The sequence below is a fragment of the Genypterus blacodes genome, unplaced genomic scaffold (assembly GCF_046128005.1).
Source record: "Genypterus blacodes isolate CSIRO-AG114 ecotype Tasmania unplaced genomic scaffold, CSIRO-AGI_Gbla_v1 ptg000138l_1, whole genome shotgun sequence".
Lineage (NCBI taxonomy): Eukaryota > Metazoa > Chordata > Actinopteri > Ophidiiformes > Ophidiidae > Genypterus > Genypterus blacodes.
Genome location: NW_027466940.1, coordinates 436649 through 463816, shown reverse-complemented (window position 1 = coordinate 463816; position 27168 = coordinate 436649). Strand labels below are relative to the sequence as shown.

Here is a 27168-nt window from a genome sequence, read left to right as displayed (position 1 = left end):
AGCAAAGTACATCAATAGTCGATCATTTGTTTGATAAATTAACTTTTAAGAAAATTGTTTATGTAAAGATTTCTAGAAACGAACAGAAAACGTGTCTTCACATCATGACAACAGATTTTATAGTCCAGCATCAGGTGGCAAAGAGAAGCCAAATTCAGAGAAAGACAAATCAAATACAAACTCACTCACTTGGCTCAGCAGCCTCAGTGACACTGAAGACCAGAATGCACTTTGATTTCAGCTTTATTTCGATGTACTTTGTGGCAGTGTCTACTTAAAGGTAATGTGCAAAAAAATATTCTTGTTTTTTTTTTTTTTTTTTTTAGACAATTCACATTCATGGATTGTTGAACAAGACAAGCTCGGTGCCCCGCATGCCTGTGACGGTGATGACAGTACAGAGCAGGAAGTTCATACCGCCGGCTGTCGGTGTGTCCGTGAGTAAAACTGAAAACTGCCCCGACCTTTGACCCCGCCGGGGCAGGAAAGGCAGCGGCGTTACGCTCGTTTAGCTCTGGCACAAAGCTGAAGAGTTTAAATCCAAAGTGACATTATACAACTTGTGAAAATGACATTTAACTGAGCGAGAGCACGACATTAAAACACACAGAGATGCTTTTAATGACCGAGTAAAGTGACAAGTCCAGGTAACAGTGACAAGTCCAGTTTGAGAGATTTGCTGATGATGCACTGATGGTCAACAGTTTGTTTGAGAACTTGTTTTGGACATTAACTCTTCAGTTTGAGAGATTTTCAAAGACCTGAATGGTGAATAAAGCAATTAGGAGCTCTGATCGAGGACCACTGACCAACTTTACCTCACCATTTTAACCTTGAAAGGGGACATTTGAAAGATTCCTACAAATTAATTCAATTAAGTGCCGCAATAATTAAACACACATGGATCCTGTTCTCGTCCGCCATTAAGTCTGTTCTGTGATTCAAAGTGCCCAGTGATCTATATGCACAGATTAGCGGGAATCTATACATCGCTCTTTGTCTAATTGGTTTACAAGACGGTGTTGACCAGCTATAAGCGTCGGCCAGTGCAGGATGCTTACATTAAGTGCTAAGCGTTGGAATAAGGCTTACTGCTACGTACACAAAGGTTGATCTGTGTCGATTTCAGTGATTGAGTTTACATGATGTTTGAAATAAAAAGTTGCAGGTGCTTCTGTCGGATTAGAATCTTTAACATTCACAACGGGTCGAATGAAAGCAGCCGTTAAGACGTCGTGTCTCTTTAAGGCTTCCTGCTCTGTCCTGATTGGTCCGCTGCTCTGATGATGGGAACATGTTACAGAAGCGGGAAGGACCCGATCGAAGACTCAAAGCGCGCAGCATCGCTCAGAACACACAGACTCGTCTTAGCTGGATTTCATAAGTCATATTTCTAACACAAAATACACAACAAAAACTAAGAATGACAAAAAAAATGATCCTATGTCCCCTTTAAGAATACAGATGTAAAGTCAGAGTTCTGGTCCAAGATAAGTTTTCCAGTTCATCTCATTATCGATTCAACAGCTGCTCGGGTTGATTCACTTCTTTTTAATTGCGAGGAAGACGTGCTTCACCCTCAGCTTTGATGCCATGATTCCATATTCAACACATTAACAACAAATCAGTATTTGGGCGATGAACGCCTCGCCTCAGCGTACCTTTCCCTCCACCTGTATTCCAGCAGGAAGGACGTGATTGGTCAACAATATGTCGACCTTCTCTCTCAGTCAGATCAGTTGTAAAGATCAGGTTACATAAATCCGAAATGGTATAAACTTTAGTATTCACATCCTGTATGGAGGCGATGTGGTTCTGGACTTCCTGCCTGCTTGTCTGAGTACGGGTGGAGGAAAGAACGCAACTGGAGAGCTTTGGTTGTGGAGAACCAAGCACTCCAGCATCTCTGCTGCGAGGATGAAGCAGGTGTTTCCAATGAGCGGCGGAGGGGAACCGCGTTTACATGATACAGCTGCAATATGACATCATTTCCTGTGATAGTCAGAACGTCCGTCAAAGCTCAGTGAGGGAAAATGCAGCGAACTCGACCCGCCGGCGAGGAATAACAAACAAAAAAAAAAATTGGCAGTCTCAACAAGAAAGAAGATGAGAATGAAGAAGGTACTCCGCGACGGTGCACTGTACCTTTAACGCTCCAGCTGATCAAACACAGATTCAATTCTAATGACATAAAGGCCATAATTGAGGATGTAAGTTTGGAAAATCAAAATCATTCGGCAACTAAAGCGCGGCGTGAACGTGTGGTGTGTGAGAGAATAGAGGTAGTGTGTTTGTGTTTGACGGGCCAGAATGGAGCAACATGCGTGTGTGTGTGTGTGTGTGTGTGTGTGTGTGTGTGTGTGTGTGTGCGAGTCCTAAATGTTGTTTGGGTTCAGGCTGCTTGTTTTGGACCACTGGTTCCTCAGTGCAAAGGCCTCTCGCCAGCCGCGTCCACCCTCCTCACTTCAGATCTATGAGCCGCGTTTACATTCCAGACTTTAACGCTTCAGTGACAGATTTTTTTGTCTTTCCACTTTGCAGCGTTGGTTGTGAAAAGTTTCAGACCAGATGGAACGGCCCGGGCAGCTAAAGAGACGAGCGTGGACGCCCCGGCCGCGGTTCAGAGCCGTGTTTCTCTCTCTCTCTCTCTCGGCCCTGCAGATTCCCGCTCTCACAAACACTGATTATCCTGTGGCAAATGAATTGTCTGGATTTTTCGACAGCAATTCAAGAACAAAGCATAATAAATAAAGTCTACGCAGGATCGCGTTCAAAAGGGAGAAACCACTGCAGCATCAAAACAGGTCGCAACTCCCCGCTATTACAAAACACCTGCGACTTCAGCAGGTGGCAAAATATACCACTTCCTCTGCTAATTACATAAGAAAACAAAAGAAATTAACAAAAGAAACTTTTTGGTGACTAAATTTGTGAGCCACTATTCAAGGATTCTATACATTGTCTTAGATGCTATATATGTATCTGAATATATTATCTTATTCATTTATTTTACAAAACAATGTGTGTGCGCGCGAGGAGGTCACGGAACGGGTGGTGTGTGTATGTGTGCGTGTGTGTGCATGTGTGCGCATGGAGTAAAGCCCTTTCTGCTGCCGCTGGTCCGCCATCTTTCAGTCCGTCCGACCCAGAGTCGCAGGCGAGCTCAGAGAGAAAGCGAGCGAATGGAGCCGCACACCAGAGGAAACAGTCCAATTCATCTACAACACCGCGTCTATAAAGCCGCTCGGGAAGGACGGACTGAGACACGAGCGAGACATCCAGCGCCCAGTGCCTGCTGGGTAAAGGAAAGAAGCGGGGGGGGGGGGGGGGGGGGGGGGGGGGAGGAGGAGGAGGAGTGAAAGGCATGAAAGGGGAGCGATTACACGCCGGCACAGCGGCTGATGCTCGCAGTATTAACAGTCGGCCAGCGTGAGGCGCCGAGCATCTGTCAGCTGCTGGAGCGGGCGGCTGAGGATCTCCTAAAGTCTCTGCTGTAGGTCACTGAGGCTGCGCACACACTATGCAAGGGGGAGGGGCTCCATGTCAGGGGGAGGGGCTCCATGTCAACAATCCGACCTGTGGCGATGCTTCCCGACATCAACTTCACCAGCAAGTGGCGGCTCTGTCAGGGCGTCATTATTCAACACTTTAACGCATCAGAAATCTGTCGTTTCCATTATTTAGCAACACTTAAATTCAACACGATTTGTTTTTTTTGACTTCTTACCATTTCAATGATCTTAATCTGTGTCTCAGTTTAACAGTTGAGGTTGAATTATTTGGAGTCGTGCTGCGCCAACGTTCAGTGTGAGCGGTTGCGTCGCAGCTCTTTGATCGGGTCGTTTAGTTCACATGATTGCTAAACTGGTACAGTGTGTCTGTGGAGCGCCACACTTTGTGTCCACGAGTGCTAAAGGTTTGTGACATCGCCAGCAGGCCGCCGCTCAAAACTAAACACACGTCCAAGCCCTCGCATTTACGCTCGTGACCTTAAGACTTGAAGAAATCCTGAACCTGAACCAAGTCGCTCCAAATCTGACGGGTCTGAATCCCAACAGAGCTCAGAGCAACCCGACACTGACACACACACACACACACACACAATGTCAAATTAAGTGAAAAGCAAATCCTTTCAGTCCACATGTGAGCCCACGGTGTTTAGATTTCACCTAAATAAACAACAAAAACAAAACAAACGTCCGCTCAACATCCAGACGTTTCTGTTGCCGAGGTAACTGTGCGTCGCTGCCGCCGATCTTCTGCTCTCCAGAGGAAGGAGACGGTTCAGGCGAGGAGACGAGTGGATGAGAGGAAAAATGAACTGAAGCCCTCCAGCAGAGTTTAGCCACACAGTGTGAGAACCCCTCGCTGCTCCCAGGCACCAGGATGTCCACGAGCCCTCCTCCAGCCTTAGAGAGCAGTCGCACCACTGCCACACACTCACACACACCCTCTGTGTAGGTTAAGTGTGTTTCCTCTAAAGCACCACACACACATTTCCTGCTCATTCACCCCCGTGTGTACCCGCCATCATTCAGCTCCTCCACATCAGCTCTGTATTTACACCATCGAGTCCACACACACACACACACACACACACACACACACACACACACACACACACACACGGGACATTCTGTGCTCTTCGTCAGCAGCATACGCGCCTGCCGGTCCGAGCGGCTCTAGTTGGAGCTGGCCGTAAGCGGCTCGTCCAGCTCCAGGTCCATGGGGGCGGGGCCCAGCTGCAGGTTGCTATAGCAGCCCTTGCAGACGCGGCTGGGCTCAAACAGCTGCTGGCTTGGCACTGGGATCTTCTGGTCACAGCAGCTGGCGCAGAACACGTTGCCGCAGTTCCTGCAGGGGGAGACAAAGGCACTGTCAACGCATGGCAGATCCAGACTCTTTCCACCTGGAATTACTGTGCGTCTCTCGTCTGGGATCATGTCTCCGGATCGTCTACGTAAAGCTGACGCCCCGTGACTGACTGACTTCACTCCGTCCATCACTCAGCTTTACTGCACTTATTTACCAGTTATCTTCAAACATTTTCCCGTGATGTACTAAGTAAATCAAACTGAGGTGCATAACTGTCTCACTGACATTCTGTCTGGTCAATCGTAGCATTCTGGAGATATCTGGGCGTTCACTTACCGGCTGCATCCGCCTCCTTTCAATGGACCGCTATGGATCCATGTTGCTATTTTCTTCTACAGTGTAAAGATAGAACCACAATTGAAGCTAAATGGATTAGAACTGTTAACGCTACGGGCGGGTGAAAATCCATTTTCTTTGGATCGTCTCTGTCCCTTTATCGCCCCACGTGTGCGTCTAACCCCCGGCACGTTCTCTCTGCGGCGTCACATCATGAAGCCACAACGCACAAGCAGCCAACTGATTCGACATCCTCCTACAGTAACTTGGAGATGTTTGAATAGAATAGAGAATCGAATGCCTGTCATTGCACGAGAGCAGTACAACAAAATTAAAAGTGCTACTTCTGATGCAGGGGAATCATAGACCATATCTTTGTCACACAGCCAATAGGAACCAATGCAAATAAATACCAATGCAATAAAAGCTAATAAATAATGCATGTGTATTTTAGCACCTTAGATGCTGTAGGTAAAGTATTTCTATTTATGGTCCTTATGGCCCAGGGAAAAAGAGTGGATTTGTTCTACTTCTGAGGCTCCTGCAGCGCCTCCCAGAGGGCAGGAGGGCAAACTGTTCACTTAGTGTAACTTAAAGCTGTATTAGGGCAAAAGGTTGGCCAACACATTTGTATCTGACAAAACCTAAAATGTCCTGTAGCCGAACTTTAAAGAAACATTCCACCGTCTACAAACGCCAAATATCTCCAAAATGCTCAAATTTACCATAAACAACGTCAGTGAGCTAATTTGCTGCTTAGGAATCACCCTCTTCAAACACACCCGGCCATTCTTCTCTACTTTTTTGGCAGATATCCAGCTATGATCAAACTACATCTGACATGGTGACAAAGAGCTGACTGAGCTGTTTCACTCAGACGTTGTCAATATTACATTTACCATTTAAACATTTCAATGACTTGTTCATTGGCAGCTCTGCGTGTGTGTGAGCTGCTTATTAGGTGGGATGTGTGTGTGTGTGTGTGTGTGTGTGTGTGTTAAGATGAATTAAAAATACAAAACCAATCTCTGAGCCTTTTTATGAGGGGTGCATTCAGTTTCTGTCCAGTTTAAATCCAACCCACTGTGACGCAGATTATTACAGGTGGAAAGAAGTCAGACGGGTGAACATGAGCGTGTGTGTGCCTTATGTGTGTGTGTGTGTGTCACTACATGCTGGGTTAGCAGAGGCACTCCAGCAATCAGCAGTGCTAAACTCACAGATCACTTTCATGTGGGACGTTAACAGCACTGGACAGGAAGCTCACACTGGAGGAAGTTACCCAGCATGCTCAGTGAGGTAAAACCATGCCGACACGTTGACACACACACACACACACACACACGCACACAGTGGAATCTCACCTGCCTGCACTTGCCCCCCCCGAGCGTAAATAAAACACAAGAGTGTGTAATCCACTCTGACAGTCACACCTGTATTCTGCCTCCATGCTGAGCTGAGCTTGTAGGGGGGGAGGGGGGATGCAGAGGCGGCATGCAGCGTGTGTGTGTGCGTGTGTGCCGGGGGGGGGGAAGGCGAGGTGCCGATGTCTCCATTTACACTGGTCACTGGTGGCGGGCCGTCTCCGCTCCGTGTTTCCCAGCTTGGATACGATCAAAGGATGAGCCCATTTGTTTTTGAGACCCTTTGGCCTGATGGTGGCGCTGTAATCATCACTTTCACATTTTGGTCTATGACTTTTGAACTGCCAGTCATAGAAACTAAATAGTTTTTCCAGGATTCATTGCGTCTCTCGTTCAGCATGAAGCGGCTCAGTGTAAATGCGGTGGAGCGGTGCTTTGGCAGGAGGAGGGTTGAGGGTGAGAGCGGCCCGACGCTGACCTCTGACCTCAAGGCTTTCACATTTCTAGGTGAAATTATAATCTGAGGCCCCTCGACCCCTCGCCTTAGCCTGCTTACAGCGCCGCGCGCACTGAGGTCACGGCCGGCGCTCAGCAGAGGCTTACAGCCGCTGAGGACACGCCTACGTTGTTATGTTGGCGAAAATTCGGAGAGAATCGATTTCTTTAAAACAGGCGATGACCAAAACGGCATGAAGGAGAAAACCAGATGCAGCACAGCGAGGGGGAGGGGGGGCATTAGGAGGGTGCGGGGATGCCAGCTGAGGGTGGGATGGAGGGGTTGGGGGAGGGGCAGGGGGGAGCTGGATCTCACCAGACCTCCTGGACAGGCTCCCTGCCACTGTGGAGGAGAGGGGCAGACAATGGATAAGAGCCACGAGGACAGAGGAGCAAACACCACAGAGCAACACACACTTCCTCACGCCTCCTCGCCTCTTCACCAATCACAATGTTTCATTTGTAAAAAACAAAACAAAATAGTAATTGCAAAACTGAGTCATTATGTCCCCAGGGCGACAAAATCTGATTGGGTGATGGTTTTAAACTGAGACCCTAGTCCAGACCCCATGGGGGGAGGGGGGGGGGGGGGGACAGGAAGTAAAGAGCAATTCGAGGAAAAGAAAACAAAAGAGAGGAAATGCCCCCGGCTGAGAGGTGGAAGCTGAACAGCACTGAGACAATCGGTGCAGAAATATTAAACTGTGTAAACATCATACAGAAAAGTTCCTGCAGCATCTCATGACTCATTTTAAATGTATATTAACTTATTATACAGCTCACTGTTCTGATTCTGATTGGTCTTAATGACTACTTCTGAAGTTGACGACACAGCTGAGCTCCTTTGTAGCGAAACCCCAAGTTGCTGGTATAGCTGTGAAACGAAATGGCGACATCTGGTGGCAGCTTTGTGTAACTACATGAATCAGCCACACTTGAACACAGTTGTCTGCTGCAAGTAATGGTTTATGTGGGACGTGTCCCTGACAGCAGGAGGAGGGAAGCTTGCGCGGGTCCCCTGGCTGTGGTTGAACTTGACCAATCAGAACTGAGCAGAGCCGGACACGGTATTGTCAGCGGGTGGTTATCAGCTACACTTCCTCCCTGACGTACAAGCGGAACAGCAAACTGTCTGCACTGTTTGACTTGGACAGCAGGAGGGAGTGACGCATGTTGTAATTTACACAATGAGAGGAAGTGAAAATTGGATTAAAAACATGGAGGTTGGACTCATTCTGATGCCAGGCGTGAACTCAAGTCTCTCTCAGCCCCAGCTACACTATCTGCATACACGGCAGGACATTGGGTCTGAACTGGGACTTGGGGGCGGATGAGTGGCTTGAGTCAGCGAGTCAGCGAGTCAGCGCGTCCCGGCGGTGGTCAGTGCTTACCTGCAGTGATGCTTCCTGGTGGCGAGCCAGAACCTGCTCTCACAGCCGTAGCACTGGGCTGCCAAATGGTCCGGGTACCAGCGCGTGACCTGCGGAGCACCACGCCACCTCAGATCAACGCTCACAACTACAACCATCCAACCAGAGCTACATGTCACCATTTCAAAAGGCAGCAGACACAAAGTAGATCTGTGTGCGTGTTTTTGTGTGTGAAGGCCTACAGTCACACATTAATCATCGGTTCACCTTTCCTCAGAGGCAAATTCTCGGGATCAATTAGCCACAGTTCAGCATTTTACTGAAAGGAGCTAATACACACCTTCTGTTGACTCAGTATTTGTTGATTTATGGAGCCGTTTATGTGGGAATAAAACGTTACCGACTTCAACTGAACTGGCAGCCCAGAAAAACTGCAAGGGTCTTCAGGCTGGATTTGGAACCATTTGTGATAAAAAGTTGGTATTGTTTGTATAAACTCTTTAATGCATATGTGCCGTACAATTAATCTAACTCAAGTTGGAAGAACCTGCAATTCATTTCAGTATTAACTAATGTGAGGAGAGTTTCATCACTGAGGCGGGAGTGAGCCTGAGGGACCTGCAGCTGCTCTGTGTCCTCACATCTCTGCTGCTCTGTATCCTCATGTCTGATGCTCTGTGTCCTCATATGTCTGCTGCTCTGTGTCCTCACATCTCTGCTGCTCTGTATCCTCATGTCTGATGCTCTGTGTCCTCATATGTCTGATGCTCTGTGTCCTCATGTCTGATGCTCTGTGTCCTCATATGTCTGATGCTCTGTGTCCTCACATCTCTGCTGCTCTGTATCCTCATGTCTGATGCTCTTTGTCCTCACATCTCTGCTGCTCTGTATCCTCATGTCTGATGCTCTTTGTCCTCATATGTCTGCTGCTCTGTGTCCTCACATCTGTTGCTCTGTATCCTCCCCTCTGCTGCTCTGTGTCCTCAGCGGTGCTGACGCCCTCTCAACTTTTTCTTTAGCGTATTTACTAAAAGCACATAACAAACTGATATCACATCTTGGTCATCGCTCTGTTGCAGTTAGGGTCCGTGTGAAAGTGCAGTCCTTAGAGCAGGTGGTCCAACCATCTAAAGTATACTGTATATACGTTTTATACCTTTTACCATGACACTTAATTCAGCATTCATTTTTTAAAACCTCACTGAATTTACAAACTTGAATGCACACTATCAGCACAAAGTCTAGAGTCTATAGGATCCCAACCTGAGGAATGTTTCTTTGTTAAATTTGTTTCATGTTTGGGATTGTTCAGTTGCATCTCCACTCTTATGGCTATAAATCATGTCACACTGTACAATAAAAGACTTGATCATGTGACCCCATGTGAGGGCGGTGCCTGACCTCCGTGTCCTGCTTGTCCACCTGCTCCCAGCTGGCCTCAGAGAAAAGCTCCGTGCTGCAGCGCGACAGACAGTTGGCGTCCAGGTTGAACTCAGAGTCCGTCATTGAGGTCTGCAGTCAGATGCAAACATGAAGGAAGTCAAGTATCCCTGCTTTAACGCATTTGCCTCTTTCCACAACAAAGAGCACAATAACAGACTTGGCATGGAATTTGCGAAATATTCATTTCAACTGTTTGAGGTTGTGTATAAATGGTTTCATTAAGTGAGCAAGCGAGTGAATCCAAAAATGCTGAGAAAGTTTGGGCATATTTGATCATATATTAGTTTTGAGCTAGTGATGACCTGATGGCACCAGGAAGTTACTACAATGTAAACGATAAATAAAAAAGGTTAAAGGCAAAATGTCCCAAGAATCATATGAACAGATTTGTATGTAACTGAAGGAAAAGCTTTGTAAGGTGTTTATGGGCTGATCCATACGGGTCCATCCTACAAAACCCCCAAATATCTCCAGAATGCTCAAGCTTATGAAACAAACAACCAAACTCGGACACACAATCCCGGAGGCTTCTCTGACACTGTGCAGGTTATTAGTTCATCTTACCACTTCGTCGCCCATGTCTCCATTGATCCTGTGGGAGCCGGCGTGCTGCTGATTCTCCAGGCGGCTCCACAGCTCCTGTACCTGCTTCTTCAGAGTCTCCACCTCCATCTGGTGTCCCGCCTCAATCTGCCTCAGCCTCTGCTGGATGGCGTCCGTGTGCAGCGTGAGCCCGTCGTCGTCCAGGTGGCTGCGAGACGGGTGCTCTGGGCTGGCGGCGGCCCGGCCCAGCAGGGCGTGGCACAAGCGGTGCTGGGAGCAGCTGCCCCGGGGGTGCAGGATGAGGGAGTTGCAGCTGGCTAGAGAGACCTGCCGACTCAGCGGCGTTCGCTCTCCGTTTCCTTTGGCCCACTGAAGCCCCCCACAGGGCTCCCAGTCCAAGCTCTCTCCATTACTGAGTCCATCCCTGATGGGATCAGCCGTCACAGACTGAAAGGCACTGAGCGAGGGTCTCTTGCTGCCCCCGTTTAAAGTCCTGACGACCCCGCGCTCAGCCGTCTCCAACCATTTGTCTTTCTTAGGACATGGAGGTTGACTCCTGCCTTCACTGAAGGCCTGTCGGCTCTGGCAAACAGGCGGCTGAGCTGGGGGCTCCAGCCTGCTGCAGACCTCTTCAGTCAAAGTCTCTGTGGAACTTTCCATCACAGAGGCCCGCTTATCAACCAGCTCAGCTGGCTCCGAGGCTGCTCTGCTGGAGTCCAGGCAGGTATCGTCATCGGCAGCTGGCTCATCAGGTGACCTGTCAGCAAAGCCATTAGTTATAGTTCTATGAGCATCAGACTGCTCGGCCTCAGCTGAGCTGGGCTGACTGACTCCATTTGTGGGCTCCTCCCTAACAGAACACTTCTCCAAAACTTGATCCACCAGATCCTGCAAAATCGGAGCCACTTCGGCTTCCTGATCCTCCAGGTCCTCTGCCAGCTGAGTCGGCAGAAGGAGGCTGGTGAGTGAAACGTCATCCTTCATCTCCTTCATGTCCACCACACCCTTTTCTGGATGGTGACCATTGGACTGGATTGGAATATCAGCCCCATTCACATGAGCATCCTGCTCTTTATCCTTTATTTCCGCTTCCAACTCTTTGTCATCACTGTTAATAGTCTGAGTAACAGAAGAACTACCTTCCTTCTGAACATCAGCTCCAGCCTCTTCCTTAGTGGCTTCCTGAAGAATGTTCTCCATCTGGCCCTCTGCAACACCTGCCGCCACAGATAACTCCGCCTCCTCAGCGTCCTCTGCTGACACTAGGCCCTCAGAGGTGTTTGGGCCCTGAGGCTGCGGGCTGTCGTACAGCTCGGACTCCCCTGGGTCACAGTAAGGCTCCTCTCCTGGCTGACTGTTATACTGCACCTCCTCATCCTGGCCTCCTCCTCCTTCCTCTGTCCCCACGGTCATATTGAGCTCCAGAGAGCGCCGGTGGTCCTGCCACTTCTCATTGAGGCTTGGGTCACTGGAGCGCCGGTTAGGAGCCAGTGGGCTTCCCAGCTCACATGCACTGGGCAAGTTATCAAAGGAGCGAGTCTTTGTTCGCCTTGACAGGGAAGAAGGGAAACAGAGGAAATCAGTTCCCTGTGAACTTGTTGTGTTTCTAATGCTCACTGAACACAATCAGTAAAGAGAATATTTAGCTGTGAAATGTTTCAACATGAATTCAAAGTAATAAGGCTTGCTGCTGAGGAAATAACTTCACAAATCCTAAAAACAACCAGGCAGCTCAGACCATAAAAACAAGTGTTGACATCTGCTCTCTGTAAGAAACCACCCACATAAAAATGCAATAATGCAATAAGAGTCAGTTCCTCTTCCTCATCTTAAGAGCCGTCCTGAGATGAGCAGAACACAAACTTGTCTTAGTTACTCCGTAATGGTTCTGCGAGGCCCCGTCAGGCCTAAAACAGAGGAGGTCAGGCCCCTCCGGCTGTAGGACGCCGCAACATGTGTGTATCTTACATGGTGGAGGAAGGGGGTAGGGGGTCACTGCCGGCGTGCCTGGCTCACCTGCCCAGGGGAGCGTCCTCGGGGTTGGCACCAGGCACAGGGTAGGGGGCGCAGGAGTCGTCAGAGGGGGTGGTGGGCGAGGAGCTGGGCAGGTAGACGGCCGTCCACAGCATCAGGTTCCGAACGTGACACACCGGATGGAGAACCTGTGACAACGACAAGAGAGCTCAGTGCCGAGAGCAGGGGGTCACATTTCCAACATAAACAAGCAGCCCGCAGCTTGTGACACACGGCCAACGTACGATTTCAGAGTGCGAGGAGTACAGCATGTTTCTCAAGGTGCGGTTGGCGGGTCTCAGCAGTGACCAGACGGAGCAGGTCCTCTCCTGGACATGACGGTCCTCCCTCTCCTTGCCACTGTTACATAAGAAGGTGCCGAACAGACAGGAGTAGGTGTGCTGCACCAGCTTCACCTACACACACACACAAACACACACACACAGTGACATGTAGAGGCTTGAATTCACCTCAGGTATGATAACAAGAACAGAGACGTCAGATGTTTCCTACTGCTAAACCTGCCCTGATAGTAAACAGATAGGGAATCACTGGAATGCAAGTTTGTATTTATCTAATCTGTTTCATAATTTGAGTTCATCTTGTGAAACACAGCATGAGGGTGACTGTTGACATTACATGGGAGAAAAAGGGGTATTGAGAAAAAGTAAAATAAAGTCGTAATGTGCTAAAAGCTGAGAATCATTAATTAATCTGTGTAAGTATTTGAAGACTTTCTTTTATCTAAGAAGCTCATACTGAATAAACTTCACCCCAGCCTCCACATACACGGGCTGACCGCTCTCACCACTTATCACCACTCAAACTACTATCACTATCATTACATTTCAACATTGTTGTAGAAATTTGAAGACTTTATCTTTGAAATCTCTTTTTAAATCTTCTTATTTAGCTTCTACGATCTGGCTCGTACCAGGAAGGCCTCATTGAACTCAAAGGAGCAGGGGAACTGCCTCTGCAGCTGGTGAACACAGTCCAGCCACTGCAGGAAGACGGGGCAGCGCTCATTCAGGTCCTCAGAGTTTTCGCCGTGGCCACAGCGGTCGGCGAACTTGTGGCCAAAGTCCAGCCACTCCGTCTCCACCAAAACCTGGAAACCCTGCACACACACGCCATCACAAGAGCTTAGACTTGTTCCACAAAGACGGGTTCACAAAGACGAGCCGAGGCGCGGGGACCTCCAGGGCTATACCTCAATAGTGCGGTAGTATGGGTCAAGCAGCAGCTTGGATAGTGCAACGATCTGTGGCGTCCGGTCCCAGCCGTCTGAGCAGTGCACCAGCACGGGCCTGTGGTCGCGGTCCACAGCGTGCACCACCAGCAGGGAGGCCTTCAGCAACAGGGAAAGGTGCTGCAGCCACTTGGTGCTCTCCAGTGCAGAGAGCCAGCTGCAACACACACACACACACACACACACACACACACACACACACACACACACACACACACACACACACACACACACACACACACACACACACACACACACACACACACACACACACACACACACACACACACACACACACACACACACACACTTTAGCAATGACTTCAAAACCGCATTCCTTGGCTGCAAATTGTAACAACAAAAAACACCTACAAACTAAGCCACCACCTGGCACGTCCCTGTTAAAGTCACTCAGTCCATTTAGAAGCTTCTGGATTGACTTGCATGGTAAACACCTCAAAATCTCATAACAATGCAACATTCAGTGAGCGGTGGGGCGCCTGCAGACACGCTGACCTACTTCCGTGTCATTAAACGTCTTATCTTTATTGCTGTTTTATCGGACGTCGTCTCGTCTATAAACCAGGTGTGTCTGTGGCGGATGCAAGCGTGTTAAAGCTTCATCCCTGAAGTCAAAACTGTCAGGATTAACACTTTAGGTTTTGAAGTAGTAGTGATTTTTTTGGACATCATGAGGTTTGTGGAGAGGAAAGTTGGATCTGACTTTCTGCCAGTTTGTGCCAACGTCACAGACCACAGACTCACTATAATGCAGCCTTGAATGTGGGATTTTCACCAAAGATAGAATTTAATTAGAAAGTAAAATGCTTTGGATCTTTTTTCTGTTCCGTTCTTCTGACCATTTTCTCCTGTGATTCAATTACATATCACTGTGGAGTGGCAGAACGGAGGAAGAGAGCTCGTCGGCTCTGGGTTGGGCCGTACAAATCAGCTGCAGATGTACAGTCAAGGCCGCGGTTACGAGTCACTACGGCACGACACTAGATGTGAGCGTGCAATAGTTTTTAAGCTTGTAAAACCGTGACTCAGGCTTGGGATTAAGCGAATGCGGAGGTGCTGCCAGAGGCGAACAAATCAATAGAAATAACTGAATCTCACTTGGCTGGATCAGGCATCTGAGTGCAGAGGAAACGCAGGGACTGGAAACTCTTGCGGATAGAGTGAATGTTGGCCATGCCCATGAACACCACCTCACAGTTTGGATAGTACTCTGGAACACGACAAGGAGATTTATAGTTTAGATTATTTCATGGCGGCTAATGGAGCTGATGAAGCGGGCTCAGTAGGGACCTCACCCGGGCATTCACAGCCACCCCCCTTGGCCCGGTTAGCCACAGCAGCAGCATAGGACCGGGCGTCCAAGATAAGCAACTTGTGGGGCTGGATGGCCAACGTCCCCACCTCAGAGCTGTTGGTCATGGAGGATTCTGACACACACACACACACAGACACACAGTATGTTTTGCTCTGGGACCAAATCAACCCATTAAGATATTAATTTGTTACAACCCACACAATCGGTTTGACGCAGGAACGAGTTGTGATTCATGTGTCTGAAATGGGTAAAGAATAATCTGTGCGTTTTGTAAGATACAGAAATGTAGATCTTATTAGCGATAATAACTCATTTATCTAAACGGCAGAGAGATACAACAAAAGCAGCACAGACTGATGTTAAAGGAAAATCAAGAACTAAACAGGTGTTTGTCTACATCAGATGAAAAGAATGTATGTGCACATATCAACATATGGTTTGTTGATAACCCCACTGCAATGAGGAGAGTTGATCTTTAGGATGTTATTGTGTAGTACAAACTTAGTGTCTCCTTTATAATGTAAAAGGAGCTCCATTAAAGCTACTTCATCAGTTGGTGTGTCAGCGAGCTCTTACCAAAGTCTGTGTCGGGCAGGTCTGTGCCATTGGTGTAGGTGCCGTTGGGCAGGTGTTTAAGCGAGCTGCCGTCCACTGCACAGGCCTTGGCGATAGACTGGACCAGGTGCTCGTCGTCTGCATTCCTCCAGCCCCACCAGCTGACCTCTGGCTGGCCACAGCGAGCGATCACTGCCCCTGTACTCTGGTGCCTGTGAGGGGGCAGCCCACAGATTGTTAATTTGAAAGACAACTTCACACACCTCACAGTGTATGTGGCAGTAATAAATAAAAATGAAATGAAATAAATGATCTACAATGTTAAGTGCTTCATAATCACTCCACGACGACAGAAGTGAGGAAGAGTGTGCGAAAGTCTTTTACTGTGCTACAACCCAACCCTAACCCTAACCCTAACAATACAAAAATGAACAGTTCAAATAATCATTTTGTCCTCAAGTACCAATGGAATGAATCTGAAGATTTCACAAGTAGAGGCTTAGTTTGTTTTCTGTCGGGAACTGAACCTGACTAGCTGAATCAATTCAGTCGTGTGTGTCATTGGTTTCTCAGTGGTCTTGTTTAGGTGACGACAAACTGTAAAAGGAACAAGAACTGCAAGCTGGACAAAACACTGAGGGACTAATCCATTGGTCGCTAGACTGTTTTACAGTATTTCCCTTGCCAAAGTTAACTCCCACCCTGGCCATAGCAGCAGCAGTTATATGTAAACATAAGAATAATGTCCTTAGATAAACAAAAAGGAAGGATTTCATGGCGTGTGTGTCAGTGAACAGCAGGAAGGACACAGGCAAACAGACCAACCTATAGACCACAGAAGGAAACCTCTTCCAGGAGCGGAAGGCTGCCACATTTTCCAGTTCCTTGTCAGTGATCCAGGCTGGCACCAGGAGCTGCTGAGGATAGCTGGGGCAGAGCCTGGCAGCACCGAGAGAGAGAGAGAAATGGAGAGAGAAAGTGATTTAACAGAACGAGAGAGAGGAGAGAGCACCAGAGCATCTGTATACAGACACATAATCCTGGGTTGGGCCTTTATCTGCCTGGGGTGCAGAACCAAAGGAACACAATAACACAACCACCCACTGTCTCACACACAGACCGACTTGATTTTCCAGCTGAGCGTCACGGAAATCAACACAGCGGTAGGTTACACATCCTGAATGCAGCCTGCTATTACCTGAACTTGCTGTTGATGTCAGATATCCTCCAGGCGTTTTGAGTGTCAAAGCTCATTCGCTCCACCTCGTTCTTGAACCAGGAGGTCACATGTTCGCCTGCAGAGAGGAGATGTACGTACGATAAGACTGGGGGGCGTCGAATGGTCCCGCCGAGGTTACCTGAGGACGCTTAGCGACGGGCTACCTGGTCTGCACAGCTCGCCATGCTGTTCCTTTTCACCGGCATACACATCCATGCACCAAGCGTGGAAGGCGAAGGAGAACAGGTCCTCCAGGCGGGAGGGAGGGCGAAGGACTGCGGTCAGCCTCTTCAGCCACTCCTGACACTGCTCAAAGGTAGAGAACTGACACCTGGGAATTCAAGGAATTATAATTAAACAGCTGGATAAAACATTTAACTCTCCTTTGCTTAATTTAACCACATTGTTCTCAGTAAAGAATTCTCTACAACTAATAGAAGATGAAGTTTGACATTTGAAATTTGTTGGTTTGGGTGACATCATTGTTGTAACCTTGGTTACTGGATCTTAGATCACTTTGTTAGAAAGATGGCATCACTATCCTTTATTTAAGTAGCTGTTGAGTCTGACACTGTGACAGATAGAGATAGAGGAATGTTTTTGACCATGAATTTGACTTCCAACCAAGACGTGAGGCATCTACCCTGAACAGGAAGCCCCTATACTTTCAGTCAAAAACTAGCTTGAGAGAGACCAAAAGGCGGGAGTGCAAGCTTGGTTAGGAAGTGTCCAGGAGCTCGGAAAAAGGGAATTTAAACCATTGAGGGATTGTCCAGTGACTACACCTGGACACCTGGATGTACTACCCAAAACCATGGCTGATGGGCTGGAAAATGGAGCCATGAACAGCAATGGAGATCATCCAAGAGAATGACGAAGATACATTGCATTGAGGCAATGTACCCTTGGAGTAGGATAATAAGGGGAATATTAATGTCAAAGGACAAGAAGGCACAAGAGATACATGGAGTCTTTGGTGAGCTACATTGACCGCAAAGCTAAAGTAGCGGTGGACATCTTTGGTCTATAAGGGACAGCTGTTGGAATTTGGTGATCGCTTGGGTTAGCGGCCATGGGAGGAACTGGGTGATCGGTATCTCATAATGTACAAGTGTGACTTGATTGTTGTAAAGCTGTTAGTTTGGTTGACATTTTTGTAACTTTGTTTATTGGACGCCATGTTTAGTTTGATGACATCGCTTTGTTAGTTTGATGGCATCATTATCATTTATGTAAGCAGCTCTTGAGTCTTATACTGTTGTAAGCTATTTTTTTTCTTTGTAATTTGTGGTTTAAGAAATAAACATTCAAAGGGAAGTTATCTTGTCTCGTCGTGTGAGTGTTTGCTAGACACAAGAGGTTAACCCTTAAACTATATGAAATCTGTGAGATTATAGACGAGATGCATCAAAATGTAGACATACAGCTCTGTTCGGGCACTTTATTTATTAAATTATTGGCTTTCCATTTGATGAGCAACACTGTCAAGATAAAATCGAATTAGTCTATTTGCGAAGATGAAAGTATAAGGATTGTAATGCAGAGAAATTGAAATGTAAGAAAACAAAAGCAGATTGCAATATTGATCAATTTTGTTAGGGGTAGGGTTACCCTTTTTTTTCTTTTTTTCTTTTTTTTTTTTTAAATCAGACTTTTAAGACCTTTTATGTTCCTCTTCAGACATTATTAACCCTTGCTCAGTGCAATTCTGCAAACACTGTTTGAAAAGTTTGGGTAGCTTTAACATGCTTCGGTTCCTACCTGACAACCTTGCAGTCCTTACAGGTGACGTGGAGCTGGAACATATCGCGACATTCCACACACTCCATCAGCTGAAGAGGAACCTGCACGACAGAGAGAGAACCTCGTCGCAAACTTGGATGGAGACATGATGGAGTCAAATGTTTATGTTCCCACATATACACCAAACACATGCGATCAGTACCAATGAGCACGTAAACCGACAAACCATTTTAGTTCTCAACCAGTTAGTTGTGGTCAACATGGCAAAAGGCCTTCACGCCCAAACCCAGCCAAATGTGCTGAAACATCACATATCAGTTCCTGTGTTACATGACATAAAACATACCATTCCAACACGCAGCACTCAAATGAGCCAGATTTAAATCTCCATAACTTTTTTCATCACTTCATATCTCGTGAGCTTTGTTGACATGCATAATCGTCTTTAACTCTAGCTGAGCAAGGGAGCACGAAAACACTTTAGGACCAAATCGTGTATTTGAATTACTCCTTCAGCCCGAAGTTACAGCCTTAACTTTTACAGGCAAATGCCTTCCAAAGTACAGAGCTGTCATGTGTTTATGATTTAGGAGCATACTTTGAATACTGCAGGGAAATACCAACCCGCTTTTAAATAAGCTGCGTTAATAAGCTAAGCGTGCTCTCATAGAAGGTGTGGCCAAGCCGCTGCTGACATGCAGCCTGGAGCCGTGTGTGAGCGCCAGCCGATGCCAAACTCCCAATGTTTGACTAACAATTCAACAAACAGGGCTTTTCATCGGGGTTATTCTATTGGTGTAAACATCACATTCAAAGATGGGAAGCTGTAGTTCTTTGTGTGGAGATCTGCCCACGCATGTTTATTGCACCTGGCATGAAACAGGGAGAACAAGCAGGATTCTTCTCCACACCAGCTGGTTAACAGGCAGGCACACACACAAATTATACAGTCAACCAATCCACACTGTGCAGCTCTGTCGGGTACTTACTGACACTTCACAACAACAACTCTGCTACACAAAACACAAAGAAAGATGGCAGTTATGAATGGCGCTGATGTCGAATTCTGTCTGTGTGTGTGTGTGTGTCTGTGTGTGTGTGTGTGTGGGACTTTTGCTAACAAGTAATCCTGACAATCTCACATCCGGCCGGAACGTCTTCATTCCTGCCCTCTAATCTACATTTGTGGTTAAGCCAACGGGAAAATTCCTGGGCTGCTTGTTAACAGCCTCACACTCACTTTCAGCGCCTTCAAACCCGATTTGTCAGCTCCGACAACCCTGACGTGCGATGCAGATGCCTTGCTGTCACGCAGTTCAAACACATGTGAGCCAAACACTGACTGTGCTTGGCTGTGAAGACGAAGGGCGTTGACGTGAGCCAGAAATCGAGGCTTGTTCAGGTCCAATTAAACCCAGAAACACACAAAAAACACCTGCCTTTAACACCTGGCATCAAAAAGTGTCTACGTGGACTACGTGGATGCGGACAAAAATGGTATGTGTCAATGTGTGAAATAAGTCCCAATTTTAACGTTTGGGCAACTCACAATTCCAAGTCCAAATAACTCTGAATGATAGTGAGCAGACAAAGAAGCGAGATGTTGACAACTCGTAGGCGGAGCGGACGGCATGAATGCATGGTATGTGGTCAGGCGGATTTGTAGAGCAATTGCAGAGCGCTGTGATCATAATGTCATCTCGTTATCTATAAAGATGAACATCTCTTAAGTGCAACACAAATGACACAGGTGACAGATCCAGTAAATGCACTGTAGGGTCATGAGTCACTGCACAATTGTTCTGGTCTAGCAGCAGCCAAACAGCTTGGTGACCTGGATGCGGCGTCTGATTTGGCCTTTGGCATCAGAGAAATTACATTTGACACAGAAACATCCCTCATAGAATTTCAAAGTGAATGGGCAATAAGGAAATATGACTCTGGCCTTAACGCTGAAAAGTGATGGTCCCGACTCAACGGGCTGCACACTGACATTTAATAACCCAGAATTTATCACAGTATAATTAATATAGATCAGTAAAATGATGGTTGTCTGAGAGGAGAAGAGTGAAAGAGGCTTTTCTGGAGATGAAGAAATGCATCTGTAGTGATGATGAATGGTGAACTGGGTCGAAGAAAGTGACCACACAAGGGTAACACAGCCGCTCTCTCTTGATGTGAGACAGACAGACAGACAGACAGACAAACAGACAGAAAAAGAGAGAGAGAAACAGAGAGAGAGAGAGAAAGAAAGAAAGAAAGAAAGAAAGAAAGAAAGAAAAAAGAAAGAAAGAAAGAGAGAGAGAGAGAGAGGCGAGCGAGGATAGAAACAGATCTGATGAAGAGTCACATGGTGCTGCTGACTCTGTACAGCATTACAGCACAAAGTCACAGAGCTGCTGGACACCCTGCAGCCACGTGTTCAGTCACTCTAAACCTCAACGCTCATCTGTCACTTCACTGCGGACTTTACTCACGTTGACGACGGACTCTTTAAACTTGATGTGTAGGCGGTAGTTGGACATTGCGATGATAGCATCTTCTGCTCTCCCCACATACTCTGTGAACTCCCCGTGCAGCTGAGGAAAGGGCACCTAGCAACAGCAGGAAATTAAAAACATATCAAACACACAGATGGCACACACGCCCACACACTTACAAACTGGAGCCATCTCGTATCAATTCTTATTATTTTTACATAATTTCCCTGACATTTTCAGTGAAGACGTTATGAAACAATCTTTGACTCTATAGATTAAATGACACTCTATGTACATACGCTACACGTCCCTTTATCCCTACAACAGGAAACTTCCCCAAATCCCATAACTACAGCAGGAGCTTTACACAGGAATTTACAACCTTTTCCACCAGAACAACCTGGTTAAAATTATTATTCTGTGATCATTCAGTGAGAATTCGGTTCCAGAAAGCTGTGACCAACAAATACTTTTCAGCGGGGGTGAAGACCATTTGAGTAGAAATGAAAACATGTTTTGTTACATTTCTTATCATGACGTGTTTGATCATTTGAATCCTCAAACCGAAAGCAGACAGCAGTCATGTGCTGTGTGCAGGTTGCGTAAGCGATTCCAGAGAAGTGACACACCCACATACTCACACACAGCTGTGATGTTCACTGGGCATGGCAGCGGCAGATAAGCAGCCAGAGCAGCCAGAGCTGCAGCACTCACCTGCATGTTTTCCTCTTCCAGGACAGGGGACTTCTTGGGGAAGATCTGATTGGCCTGGATGCACTCCAAGCTCTGCTGCCCATCTTCCTCCTGAGGGCAGAGGGCAGGTCTACGACTTTAGCCTTTACACAAACAACCACAATCCCCACACACACATTCACATCCTGTCAGCATGGCTTTAGAAACAAATGATGTCTGCATGAGCATTCGTTCATTCATTCATCACTCATGCTGCAGTTGAGGGCACATGGAAACATGGTATTCTGTATATTATACAGATAAATGACACATACAACTCCGTCAAGAATCTTGTACATATGACCTCATCAGCAGTTGGATGTAAATTCTAGAATTTAAATCTGGCATTTGCCCAATTTCCAGTAGATATTGTCAGCATCAGACGCATACACACTGCCAGACTATTGTGTGCTGTAACTTGATATAAATCATACCTTTGTGAAACTTAGTTGTAGTCGAGCCATTCACTTTGTGTAAATGGGGGAGGTCAAAATCTTAAGACACATTTTGATAGAATGCATTCCGAGACAACATCACAACCTTATAAGACACATTGTTGCAGTGGTTCAATGGCGCTTGTCTAGATCAAACGGTAAAGGCACAAGAATTGTTCCATTATTACAAAAACTGAGTATGTTGTCTTCCCTCCCGACCTGTGTGAGTGAGCACAGTCCTTCAATCAGCATATAAAATAACTATAAAACATGGAATGACATCAACCTCCGCAGCCACACACACACTTTCCTCTGGTGTACCAGAACAGAACTGTGCATTTAGGCTTTTGTTGCTTTTATTACATGTTTAACACATTGTGATTATCTTGTGTGCACAGTCACTTGTGTGTTCAGCAGCCTCATATAATGGAACACTGGTCACACTGTAACAGTGCTTGTTCTCACACACACACACACACACACACACACACACACACACACACACACACACACACACACACACACACACACACACACACACACACACACACACACACACACACACACACACACACACACACACACACACACACACACACACACACACACACACACTGAAGGGTTAAATGCCTTGCTGAAGACTGCACTTACATCAAAGACAGATGTTGTCATTCCTACACTTCTCCTTACACACCTACGCTTCTGGCGTCTGATTGGCTTTTACACAATGTGAAAATGACCAATGTTACAACCTTGATTGAGACATTTAAAACCAATTGCACACTGCGACTTTATCTTCCTCCATATGCGAGTTAGACCAAATCATGACAACCATCATCATTACTATAATCATTACAGTCCTCTATAACTCAAAATCTCAATCATCCAAAGTTATCTATTTAAGACGCAGAAATAAAATAAGAGACCTAACTCCGTTTTTTTGGCCAGGTCAGATTACTCATTTGATTTAAAGTCAATGTTCCTCAGTGGTCTGCTGTGTTGGTGTGTGTGTGTGTTTACATTAGGGATGTGTAGGCTATTTGAGGTCGCACAGCTTATGCAAGATGTACATATTTCAGAGCGGATGATTATCAGCTGGGCAAGGATATGGAAACACAGTCAGACACTTTTCCTCAAGGACAAACTGGTGGGAAAAAATGTCTGGCATTTCACTGCCATAGGGGAATCTGTGGTGGTGTTTGGTGCTGTATAGTCAGAACGTGGCCCAAAGAAAGATTAAGGTGCTCTAAAGAGACGGCACATAGCGGACAGAGGCAGCACACACAGCATACTGCTGGCTCAGCTCACCACTGTTTGCCAGTCAAACTGATACACAATGTCGACCCGACTGAGCAGCGTGCCAAGAACACAAAAGCTCACACACATGCATGCTTTTAACAGGAACACATCCATTCCAGAGGTTATGTCATGGTGTTAAAATACACCTGAAACATCCACAGTCATAACTGAAAGCTGCCCTGCTGAGGCAGCAGCCTAGGTGGAACTTTGACACTGGTGTGGGTGACGTAACTGTCTGCTTCCTGGTAAACAGAGCTGATAAAAACTGAAAATCAATGGAGAGTTTCCGACCCTGCAGACTGCACTCACAAACCACAGGGCAGATATCTGCTGCTGTTCACAAACGTGTATCAGGACAAAATACTTTACCATGGCCCCTGTGAAGGAGTGTGTGTCACCCGACACAGAACTGACTTCCCTCTCTCGACTCAAGCCTCAGTCTGCAAAATAACAACACAAAGAAACAGGTGTATTAGTGAGTGATTACATAAAGCAAAAACATCATCAACATGTTGTTTGACTTATGTAGACAGAGTTCCAGTGGAAGTGTTCAGTTACAGAATGATTCAAAGGCTATATTTCAAATATTCTAATTATTTGAGCTTGTTACTGGCCATTAAAATTGTCCTAAAAAAAAATTGCAATCTACAGAATACAACGAAAATACATTATTTTTCATCCATTACACTACCACATCATAGCGTATGCTGTGGCAAATGGAATGGCCACAAAAACACTATGTTAAACCTTGCGATTTTCAAAACTGTTCTGTTTTTGACTGCATGAAGATATGTCAAGACACAGGAGGGTTTCACAAGATGGTGGGAATCAACTAACTGTAACAAATGATCGACCAGGGGTCTCTGAGCCCCTGGTTTGGCGGTTGGGTTCAAAAAGTTCAATATCAGATCAATCCCATAAAAAATGGCAACATGAGAGGGGTGTGCTCTGCACCATCAGCAGGTCTGGCCTCTGTAAGTCAGTCAGCTGGTATCAAAGTATATGTGGAAGGACACAAGTGTTGGCAGACACTGGGACAACAGAAAGCTAGACACCCATACAGTGCTGTGTGTTTGAGACTTACCAAAGATGATCAGTAATGGATGAGGAGCTGTCCTGCTAATCCTGTTTGCAGACTCTCACAAGTGAGACATGGAAATCTGCAAAGGAGGAGGAAAACATCCAACTGAAGAACGAGCAAACACTTTTGGGCAGAAACTCAACTATATTTTGCAGACGGCAGACGTTTTCACTGAAACACTCAACATACAGCAGCCTCATTGATTCTCTGGCAGATTTAGCTGTACTTGTGGTACAGTGGTTTCCATGTGAAACAGAGATACCACTTAAACTCATTTGTGGACTTGGAAAAATCCATTTAGATTATGGAGAACAAGATGTGCAAGTACAAACAGTATTATTTCAATCAGTTACATGAACTAACCATATAGCCAATTTTAAGAAAGTGTAAAAAAGGATAAACACTCATATTGTTATAAATACCGATTTCAAGTTATTGGCGACACAGGCGTTTTGGTTAACACAGGTTGCTAAAAGACCGACATGACAGTATTGTGTTACTTGCCAGAGTGCCTGGTAAGGTAGACACACTTGGAACAGCCGAATGCAACACCAGTCAAATGCTCTGGTGTAACGTTCCCTCTCACTTAAAAAAATAATCATCTACTAAGAACATTCAGTGCATGTCAGAGGCAGACCAGCGATATAGCCCAGTAGGGGGCTCTCACTGACTGCAATTAATAATGTTGTGATCCTAAAATCTGATCTATAGGTAAACAAAACAGGACTTGAGCCTGCTGTCACCATTACATTCACTGACAAGTACTGAACCATTAGTTGACAATTTAATGTTATCTGTGTTCTCGGGTGTTTTTTAAACGTCCCAAAAACCGGGTGGGAAAACAACCTTTTGCAATCATCTTTGGAAAACGGGAGTTGGTAAGTAAAACTTTTCCATACCCATTTCATCTAAATGTCATCTTGTTACTGTCGGGCTCCAGCAAGAGGCTTTCCAAGCTTAATGTTTACTACCGACACAGAGTCTTGACATCCCCTCAAAACAAGCAACCCACTTTCAGACGTCTTGGCACGGATGCCCACAAACGGTTGTAAAGGTCAGCAACTCTTGCAGAACTTGAAATGTGATCTGGTGGTTAGCGGATGAGGAGCTCAGATCTGTGCACATCTCCTCAGTGGTGTTTAATATGCATTAACATCAGACCAGACGATAATTCCTTTGCACTGGCGGGAGAGGCCCTGAGCAGTGACACAAGCAGATTAATACTTCACTGCCTGAAGACCTAAAGATGTTCCTGCCTGATATAGCATATCTACCCTGCACACACACACACACACACACACGGCGCTCTGTTTACCACAGCGGGATCATGACCCGCGGCTCAGTCCATGTCTGAGGCCAGAGTCAAGCAGACCGAGCTAAGCCCCTTAGAGCCTGAACGTGACTGCTGCTGTCCCGTGACCGGCCGGCTGCAATACAACCGAGCAAATGGCCTCCATCACCGGACTGACTCCACCGTGCACTCACAAGAAGCAGTCTGAGGCCACACACGACAGGAAGTGACCACAGTTAGCTCGACTGTCAGATAACGACACTGAACACAGCGGTGGTGAGGAGCAATAATGAATTTAAGGCTACATTATTGTTCAACGGACGTTTGCTACTAACAAAACAGCGATTGCCAGCAGTTTAACAGAAGCTACAACTCACTCCAAATTGTTAGCTGTGTTAGCTAGCTAGACGCTTGTTCGGTAGCACCCTGCAGGACTCTGGTAAACTCTGGTAACGGTAGTGGTTAGTTGGTTAGCTGGTTAACGAACGGGTTGGTTGGACACACCACTCGAGTCAGTGGAGACAATTAATCAGGCTTTCCTTTCTCTATTGTGACGAGTTTTCAATTAAACTGTGCACGTCAATTAAGCAACGCTAGCTGTCTGGCGCTGGGGTTATTGCAGATGATTTGACTGCACATAAAGGACATTAACATCAGACCTAGTTGTGATGAAGCCCCGTAATGTTCGTTGTTAGCCGTTATTGCCAGCAACCAGCGAGCAGCAGAAGCTAGCTCACGTTAGCCGGCGGAGCTAGCACGGCTCCCTGGACTGTTTTTGTTGTTGTTATGAGATGGAGGGCGGACCCCGGAGCGGAGGCCTCTGTCAAAACACACCGACAAACGGGCTCGACCGGCGGACTCACCAGCGGCGGGAGCGAGGAGAAGTTACACGAGCAAGATTCATTCGACGACCCGTGCAACTAGCAAGGAGCAAATAGAGCTGGAAGAGATCAACATGAGTCATATCCAAGCCGAGGCCAGCTTCACTGCGTCCCTCTCTCGCACAGAGTCTTCGTCGCCATCGCCGCGAAATCTCCAGCCTAGCGCTTTACGTACAACGTGACGTCATTACGCCAGAGCGCTGCTGTTAGTGGGGGCGGGGCTCGAATACACCACGCGGCACAGTCACGTAAACACTGAGCCGCTGGAGGGACAAGCTAGTGGATATTATGGGCCCTAATGGCTTTAAATCCAGATTAACCAGTTTTAAAGAACAATAAATGGCACAGACAGTAACACAGACAGAATTACGTTATTCTTGTGGGTATATTATGTAGTAAACAAGCAATCTAACTCTAGAGCAACTATGGTTTTGTATGTGTGCATTAATGTATGAGAAATATGAACATTTCCCAATTTGAAGAAAT

At 46.6% G+C, this 27168-nt stretch overlaps 1 protein-coding gene across 2 annotated transcripts; it reads right to left on the bottom strand.

Moving 5' to 3' along the window:
- Nucleotides 1-227: 227 nt before the first annotated feature.
- mtmr3 (myotubularin related protein 3) lies at nucleotides 228-27151 on the bottom strand. 2 transcript variants are annotated; one of them, XM_076164712.1, is made up of 21 exons: nucleotides 26665-27151; nucleotides 24514-24589; nucleotides 23799-23869; nucleotides 21679-21768; nucleotides 20962-21078; nucleotides 18503-18585; nucleotides 16906-17072; nucleotides 16721-16817; nucleotides 16348-16461; nucleotides 15544-15734; nucleotides 14948-15079; nucleotides 14751-14862; nucleotides 13593-13788; nucleotides 13314-13499; nucleotides 12625-12795; nucleotides 12383-12528; nucleotides 10388-11915; nucleotides 9782-9892; nucleotides 8402-8490; nucleotides 7327-7353; nucleotides 228-4854 (listed from the first exon to the last, which is right to left on the bottom strand). In XM_076164712.1, the coding sequence occupies exons 3-21, from the start codon at nucleotides 23799-23801 to the stop codon at nucleotides 4683-4685; spliced, it is 3732 nt and encodes a 1243-aa protein (XP_076020827.1). In that variant the 5' UTR covers nucleotides 23802-23869; nucleotides 24514-24589; nucleotides 26665-27151; the 3' UTR covers nucleotides 228-4682. The 2 variants fall into 2 exon arrangements, with proteins under 2 accessions (XP_076020827.1, XP_076020828.1); XM_076164713.1 differs by lacking the exon at nucleotides 7327-7353 and having other exon boundaries at nucleotides 26665-27149.
- Nucleotides 27152-27168: the final 17 nt, after the last annotated feature.